A 9,015-nucleotide genomic window follows, 5' to 3' on the forward strand; every position below is an offset into this window, starting at 1 on the left:
AGAGCTTGCGTTTTCCTAAAACAACCTATAACTTCAATGAAACATTCTAATCTGCAAATCTTAGTGGTTACTTTAATGTGTATTTTTTAACGACTGTTATAATTTTATCAACTTACATGTTTGAAAAAACTATTTCTCACAGAAATCACACATGTATACTTGCATCAGGCAATTGAAATGGTTATGACTAGATGATATCCCTCAAAAGCAGGTGACCCACGAGTTACTTGCCCCTGATCATAGAAGATACATGAAGTCGAAAGTAAGTATAGCTCTGTGGACAGTATCACTATGACTATACAACGCTGACAATATTAAACGGTATTTGGTAGTTGGATGGGTTTTTTTTTTATTTTCATAGATAAAACAGTATGGGAAAATAGCAGCTAAAGTAATACTCGTTATTCACACCGCGGCCATTTCGAATCGAAAACGAGGCTCGGAACGCAAACAATGGAATCCAGCACTATCAGCACTAAGTCAGCTTGGAGTAAAAACCTTCAACATGTCCCTCATATTACTCAGGATAAAGTGGAGAAGTGGGCAAATGAGACTGCCAAAATCCCTAGATCCAAACAACAGAAGGGTTACGGCAACTTTATAGAAGGTTTTATACATGAAGTCGAAAGTAAGTATAGCTCTGTGGACAGTATCACTATGACTATACAACGCTGACAATATTAAACGGTATTTGGTAGTTGGATGGGTTTTTTTTTTATTTTCATAGATAAAACAGTATGGGAAAATAGCAGCTAAGTGACTATGAATATTCGTGGATTATGATTTTAAAGTTCTAAATACACTTTTATTTGTTGCTGATTTCGACCGAATTTCCTCTATATATCAGCTGTTTATCAGGAAATAAGAATTTAGCTGGAATTACTTTTCCTATAATTATGCTACATGTATAGTATATATTCATTGTATCTTACTTGCTTAAGATATCGAGTAATGGAGTATAAAATCAGTGGAGAATTAGGATTTTATATCATTTTGTCTCTTGCTTTAGTACAAACATGTGAGGATGTAGTGCGTGTCAGAGCCAAGGCATTCCCATCGATGAAAAAAAATAATCCACCATATAAGTTAATGGTTCGCTAGTTCAATAGTTTAATTGTTGGTTGTTTCATTTAGTTCACATTGATTTTAAGTATTTGTTTGTTTGTTTTTTGGAAAGGGAGGGGGTAGTTTTGTGTATGTGTGTTTCTTTGTTTCACTATTGCAGACCAGAGGTATGTTTTAAAGGGAAAAAAATTATTTGAATTATTCAAAACATGTCCAGCAGTCATGAATAATAAGTTTCAAATAATTGCAGAATAGTCAACCATTTTTCAATTTACTTGAAAAATACATATAAAAATTTGTGATATTTGCTTATTTTGACATGCCATTAAATTAAAATGCCGATGGTCATTTCATTTTCAATTGTAATTGATTTATTATTTTTTCCCTTTTGAAAGTTTGCTTATTGATCCTAATATTTATGTACAAAACACAAACAGATAGGGAGGTTCAATGATATGATATGAATATTTTGTGTAATATGGTAATAAGCCAAATGTTAAATTTAAACTAGGGGGCTATATACATGAACCCCTGATACACTGCAGGAAAAATATTGGTTAATTGTGATAGATGTATTGTTATTGTTCATTTCTAATGTGTTTTAGTACAGATTGACAAAAAAAATTAAAATTATATAAAAACATTTTTTCTTTTGCAGGTTGAGTTTTGTCGAACGTCTTCAGGCATATTGCTTTCACAATGTGAATGTAAAGCTGGGAATGGGCACTGTAGTCATAGTGTAGGATTATTGTACCTTTTGTGCCACTATTTAAGGTATCCATTATCAAATTTCTCACATTATATTCTTATTTTTTTGTAATTTATCAGTTTTAAGAAACATACTGTATTTATAATTTAAGTTCATAATTATATATTCTAAATGACTTTCATTTCTAAAATCTTGAAAAACATGTTTAAGTTAATGCTAAAGTAAAGAAGCCATACTGCAGACAAATGATGATATTTTAAAAATTATTAAGCTAGTAATAAGGCCATTTTTATTACACTTATAAGCTACAGAACAATGCATAAGATTTAGTTTTTAGTGCACATGAGCTTAAAGCTCAAGTGAGGTTTTTTGATCACTTTGTCTGGTGTCCGTCTGTAAACTTACAGCATGGCCATGAATACTCATATTATTATGCATGCATCCCCAGGTAGTGCAGGTTCAAGTGTTCTCAATCTGACTCGATAATACACGATTAAACAGGATATTGTCATAATTGGTTTGATTACTATTTAATCCGGTTTAGTTAAGTTGCATAATTTGCATAAAGTTTATGCCTAATCCATGCTTGATATATAACACCTTTTTTTATTCCTATGAGGATATGCAAAGTTTACAGCTTACATAGGCAAGATGATGTTTGACCATGTGACCTTTGCCTAGGAGTTTGAACCAAATTTTAAAACTTTAACTTTTCTCTTAACTTCTGAATTGTGAGTGATAAATCTTTTTTTATTTTGTGTATACATCCAACGTGACAAAACCTTTCTTTTGGTACCAGATTTTTAAAAAAAAAAATCACAATAGCTGTACAACAGCAGGGCCAAGATGACTTGTATGAGCTATGTGACCCATGAACTTCTTGTTAAAAATCTAATCCTCAACAAAATAATTTGGCTTTTTATATACTTATTATATAGACTTGGTCTGAAGGCTGTACCACCAATGCAAAGTAAAACGTCTTTACCGCAGACCTGGCATGTTCCCCAGAGAATCGAGGGTTTGGAACCAAAACCAGTACATAGTTTAGAAATATGCAAGGTATTTTTTTTATGATTCAAATTTATTTGCATGAAGGATTTCTTAGTCTTGTCCACTGAAAGGGGGGGGGGGATACGACAACCAGACTTGAAACTATAATCATCTCCAAATTCTTTTTTCATTTAAAAATTACCTGTTTACACTCCACACCTGCAAATACTGGACCATTGAATCCAAGTCTACATAATTATAATATGAGCTGTCTTGGTGAATGGTGATTGTTATTAAAATTAAGATTGCTGATGTAAATAACTATATATATATATACGTATACTATATGTGATGCTGAGATATTAAAAGAAAACCCCCTATTTTCTCTACATTCAATACTGAGTCTGTAAAGGTCAAACAAACAATTTTGAAAACTAATGCCTAAATAAACAGATAAATTGTTGTTCTTTGATAAATTTCATATGTTCCCTCCATAATTTTACAGGTGAATCCTAAAAAGCAACCACCTAAGAAGAAAAGGCGGGTCACTGAAGGTGTCCTTCCAAACATATACTGTCCGGTTAAAACGATTCCGTGTGTACAGTTTAAGACGACATTACTTGAGCAGCTCACAGCCATGAAGAGCGATGCACAGATTTTACGCATTTTATCTACCGACAGTTCAAGTGAAACAGAGTCTCTATCTAAGTTTGGACCAGTACCCAAAGGATCTGTGCTTTCTTATCAACAAAAACCACATACCTCTGTTGATGATATAATAAACCACAATGAACAGCAAGAATTCCCTGATTTATTACTTCCAGAACAGCCTCGTCATTATAACAGAGTGTTGAACAATGCAGAACATGATGTTTTCATGGGCATGCACATTGATCGTCCTCATGCGTTGGAATTGGAGGAACAAACGCGATTGCAGAGTGTCACTAAGTTATGGCACAACATTCGTCGGCATAGGATGACCTCGACAATGTTTAAGGACATATGTGCAAGGAGGGCAGATCATGAGAAGTTAGCTGTGCGTCTTTTAAAATCCAAAAATATACAGACTGTTGCTATGAAATTTGGCTTGCAAAATGAACCTGAAGCAGCAAAATTATATTCCGATATAACTGGAAATAATGTGTACTTGTGTGGCTTTGTTATAAACCCAAGTTCTCCGCATCTTGGAGCATCACCAGACAGAAAGATATATGACCCAAATTCTGCATCACAGTATGGACTTCTAGAGATCAAATGTCTGGACAAAGATTCTTTTCAAGAATGCGCGTACCTTAAAAGGACCAATGATGGGACATACAAACTCAAGCATTCTCATCAATATTACTACCAAGTGATGGGACAGATGGCACTTACTGGGCTCCATTGGTGCGACTTTTTTGTGAAATGTAGACAGGATTACCATAAAGAGAGAATAAACTTTAATGAAGAGAAGTGGGAAGAAATCAAGTTGTCTCTGGACAGATTTTACTTTGATTATTTCTTGCCCGAAATTCTCAGAATGATGTAAATGCATTTATTACTTAACATCGATGTCAGTAATTGCTGCTCAGAATTTATTGAACATAACAGTATACAATACTTCATAGTGATTTTTGTAATCTTGATGTTGCCAGAATTGCTTTTACCTCTATAATTGGTATATGTAATTTAATTTCAGCAAGGCTGAGGAATATATATCATGAGACAACTTGCTATAGTACACTGTATTCCAATAAATATATACCTCTGTAATTTTCGTAATTATAATGGTCATTGCTTATCAACATAAAATTCAAATTTGCCTCAATGTAATCTACTCATAAATAAAAACTTTTTATTTCTTCAAATATTTATTTTATATCACATGAATAAGTTGTACACATGTAAATGTATGTGCACTGAAAACGTGTACTGCTATACAATCATAAGTTTATAATTGTACTGATAACAAATTGACAATACTCATTGAAGACATCATAGAGACATCTCTATAAAACACTCTGTAAAAATGACATATTAAATGTATTTTTTTTTAAACCCAGGTACTTTAGAATTTCACATGTATATATTCAATGTTTTTATAACAGCTATAATGTACAAGGTCTGAAAAATGTCAAGTAAAAGCTGTGAGAGGAGTTGATTGCACAAAGTAGATACCTATTACAGGGAAGCCCACCCGCCATTCACCATACTATAAGACAGATGCACGTGTGCAACTCGGTCAAACATTAAACAGTATTATTGGAGTTGTGAGATTGATCACTGTTCGTTATCTTCACCTTTCATTAATAAGATTCCTAGTGCACGTAATCACATTTAACTAGAATAGAGGTCCTCTGAAATTTGTTAGTATTGCACAAACAGTCCATATCTGATTAATGGATGAAGCTAAATTAAGAGGAATGACACCATCAAATATATGATATTCTTTTATCCGCCTTATAGCTCTTTCAACATGAATACGAAGGCGTGCTATTTCATGCGTAAGTGCTACCTCCAAAGCAGAAAATTTACCCTTTTCACCAAGAAAAGGAGGTATTACCAAAGAAGCTTGTTTTTTCTCTAATAAGTCCTCAATCAAAAACCCTTTATCAGCCATGACTTGGTCATTAGACTCCAACAAATCCAAAATTCCTGACAATGCAGTAATAGCTTTATCACTAATGTTACCTGTGTACATTGAACTAATAAATGCAACAGCACCACAAGGTGTAATCCCAATTAAGCTTTTAAATGTTGTGTGACTTTTATAATTCGAGTACATTTCAGAATTTAATACTTTTGAGCTAGGAGTTTGAACTTTAATTTCTGTACAGTCCAAAATCACTCTAACATGAGGATAAGTTTCTTGAAAACATTTTGGCATGTTACTGTCAACCACACAACGAGGTGGCCATAAAGGTAAACTACCAAGCATTGTATACAAATAATTTGCCCATGTTATTAAAATTCTACTCACTGAAGACTGAGATATGTTAAATCTAACAGCCAAGTCCTGTTCTGGAAAACCCTGACGAACTCTACATAGGAACATAAAAAACTGATCAATTAGTGGCAATGCTTCATTACGGATAGCATTTAACTTCATGTTTTCCACATTTGAGGAATGTCTCTGCATTTGCGTCCACCTGATCATTGTTTCTGCTGTTGGCTGAAGAGCAATAAACAAACATTTTAAGGTTTCATAATTTTTAAAACCAGTGTAAAAGTTAATCAACTGGGGATCTGTGGTGAATCGTTCTACAGAAAAAAGTCTCCTTTCTACTGCTACAAGCTTTTCCTGTAAATCCTTAATTTCCTCTTGGGCTGCCTGAAGTTGGTCCTTGGTTGTAGTATGGACACTGTAATCATGGTCATTTGAGACAGGTGGTGTTAATCCAGTCTGATCCACAAAACAAGACGATAATTCTGGCTCTTCCTCAATACTGCAATTGTTATCCTCTGCAGATCGTACTGGTGACCTAAATGTAAATGTTGAAAATTCATTTTTTTTTAAATGCCAAAGAGCATCAGAAACAATTAGTCCCGACCAAACAGTGAGGGATGAGGACTCCTCATTAACAAGTACAAAAAAAATGTCAAAAAGCAGAACATTGATACAAAGATCTAAAAATGTATTTTTCTTTGATATCGCATACGTAAATATATGGAGGGGGTGTTGGTGTTAATGCCAACCTTTATTTTTTTATTTGAAATTGCCACCTTATGGATTTCAGACTGAGGGGTGGGGTTAGAGTATTTTTTTTTAAGTAAAAATTTATAGTAGAAATTTCAATAAACAGTGAATTCATTATCAAAAAGATTAAGCTTGTTAAACTGAATAAAATATATTAAAAGCCATTTTGTTAATATTTTTAAGCGGGTATTATTTCAGTGAAGCAAAAGGTAATTCCAAACAAAAAAGGCCTTTATTTTGGCCCAGTTTTAATTCAATTCAAGCTTCAATTGTATAACTTTGTGAGGTTGTCTAAAAACCCCTCAATGGGGCCCTCTACTGATGAGTAAACAATTTATAAACAGTTTTAAGTCAATTTAAAAGTTTTTCACTGATCTTATATACATCTAAACATTTGTTAACTTACATGTTTTTCAATGATCTTCTAAGTGGCCTGATCCGTTTAACTGGTGAATTCCAAGCAAATATGCTTGGTACACTCCCTGGTTTTAAAGACCGTATTCCATTCAATGACCGCCGTACTTCAGTTGGAAGAAAGTGGGCTGAACAAACCCTTGTTGCATCTGATATCTAAGGAAAGAACAATATACATAGTAGCACTAGAACCTGTAAATTATATGCTGTCGAGTATTGACCAATTTTGTGTTTTAAATTTGGTCATTTAAGATATTATCTAAATCAAAATTGCAATAAACATAAATCTTTTTATTCCATATAATCACACCTTATTTGGAGGTGCTCGTAAACATTTTTGGGGTGCTTGTAACAACATGGGCACTTTTGGGGGCATGGGTGACAAATTATTGGTGCTCAATACTTGGAGTGAAATGTTTTCTGGGCGAAGTCACAGAAATATTGATGTTAGATTTTTGAAAATTGGTCAATTTTGGGCAGTTTTTGTCCCGCACCAAAGGCTCCGGGGCTGCTGGAGTCCTGAAATTCACAGTTTATGTCCCCCTTGTCCCAAAAATGATTCAATATATGCCAAATCTGAAAAGAATTGGACTAGTAGTTATCGAGAAGTTAAAAATGTTCAACTGTTACCGCACGACGACGGACGACAACCAATATGCAATAGGTCACTTGAGTAATCTCAGGTGACCTAATATATATATATATATATATAATGAAATTGTTATAAAAGACCAAGTACCTTCAAACTGGTTCAATTACTAAGTGTTAAACATATCAAAGAATTGATTAATTTAGGTAAATACTTGTAATTAGCATGTTTAAAAAGAGATGCTTAATATAGCTTTTGTTCTATTTATGTATACTCTCCTGTGTGATGTTTGTTTATAAATATCATATTTATGTTATTCTGTTTTTGAATCTGGTGAGTCATATAACTCATGGATAATAAAGAACTATCATGCATGTACCTGGACAGAGTTGCTGGACATTAAATAAACAGTGATTTAAATTAGGAATTGGGTGACAGGTGCTGCAATGTACAGAGCAGGAGATTTACCTTCATTCATTCATTAATTTTATTCGCTCAAACCACAATGAAAATGATACATTTATTTAGGTACAATACAGAATTTTCATGAATCAATACATGTAACGTCAGAGGAATATATATACATGTAGGTACCTACAACTAAATACAGTGAAATATACATAACTATGTACAAAAACTTGAGAAAGCGTGTTAAGGAGACTAATTCGTATATATCTTTAAAATAAACATGCACAGCTTTTTAAGGTTTTTAACCAGGGTTGGGCCCCCGGTTTTAACCGTCCCGGTCAATACTCCCCAAGTGGTCAATACTGGTCAATTGTGATTTAAACTGTCCATTTTCATATTTTTGTACATTTCTTGCAAAGATAAATTAAGTCTTTTTATTATATGGATCAATTGTTGATTAATATTTTTCATTAGATAATCAAATGTAATTTCATAAATTTAATATATTTGGTTTGCTGAAACTGACCGAAATATCTTCAGTACCTATCCGAGGGTCACAGTTCTATAGCATAGCTTGACGATTGGAGACAGACCTCTTAATACATGTACCTGGGCAGATTAAGAATAAAAGGTAGCTGGACAGTACCTGAGCACAGGAAGCAAAGTTGACAGGTGTTAATAAGCACAGACTGGGACCAGAGATGACCAGTGTGCCTGTTATTGTTATGAAAACATCACCAACTCACCCCCTCAAATGTTTATTCAACAGTTAAAATGAAGATTAATGAAACAATACTTATAGGTAGTTCTTGTTAAACTAAGGAATTTGAACAGACATTTTTATTCGGGGGTGATATGGTATTGACACCTTCTTATATTATTGCACACAAAATTATCGATTCCTGTGTATACATGTACGTAACTACTCACTCTGAAGTTTTCCCCTATATCCCTCCGAATTTTAATAATCCATTCCTTCCTTTTGATCTTATCCGATGGGAATTTGTGGAAGGACAATTCCCTCTTGAGGTCATAACGGGAATCGTTGTTGCAAAGCGGGACACAACAGTGATAAGCCGTACCGGTACTGCATGTACTTGTGTTACTCGCCATCTTGTTTGCGTTCCGAGCCTCGTTTTGAGATTTGATGACGCAACCCGTGAA

At 33.8% G+C, this 9,015-nt stretch overlaps 2 protein-coding genes across 3 annotated transcripts; one reads left to right on the forward strand and one right to left on the reverse strand.

The window, feature by feature from the left end:
• Positions 1–398: 398 nt before the first annotated feature.
• LOC130050768 (uncharacterized) lies at positions 399–4,611 on the forward strand. Its single transcript, XM_056151274.1, has 4 exons — positions 399–628; positions 1,724–1,839; positions 2,713–2,833; positions 3,270–4,611. The coding sequence occupies exons 1-4, from the start codon at positions 617–619 to the stop codon at positions 4,290–4,292; spliced, it is 1,272 nt and encodes a 423-aa protein (XP_056007249.1). The 5' UTR covers positions 399–616; the 3' UTR covers positions 4,293–4,611.
• Positions 4,596–9,015, reverse strand: LOC125659383 (uncharacterized). Of its 2 annotated transcripts, XM_056151197.1 has the most exons (4): positions 8,782–9,015; positions 7,165–7,430; positions 6,847–7,010; positions 4,596–6,225 (listed from the first exon to the last, which is right to left on the reverse strand). In XM_056151197.1, the coding sequence occupies exons 2-4, from the start codon at positions 7,228–7,230 to the stop codon at positions 5,085–5,087; spliced, it is 1,371 nt and encodes a 456-aa protein (XP_056007172.1). In that variant the 5' UTR covers positions 7,231–7,430; positions 8,782–9,015; the 3' UTR covers positions 4,596–5,084. The 2 variants fall into 2 exon arrangements, with proteins under 2 accessions (XP_056007172.1, XP_056007171.1); XM_056151196.1 differs by lacking the exon at positions 7,165–7,430.

This window comes from Ostrea edulis, chromosome 1 (assembly GCF_947568905.1).
Source record: "Ostrea edulis chromosome 1, xbOstEdul1.1, whole genome shotgun sequence".
Lineage (NCBI taxonomy): Eukaryota > Metazoa > Mollusca > Bivalvia > Ostreida > Ostreidae > Ostrea > Ostrea edulis.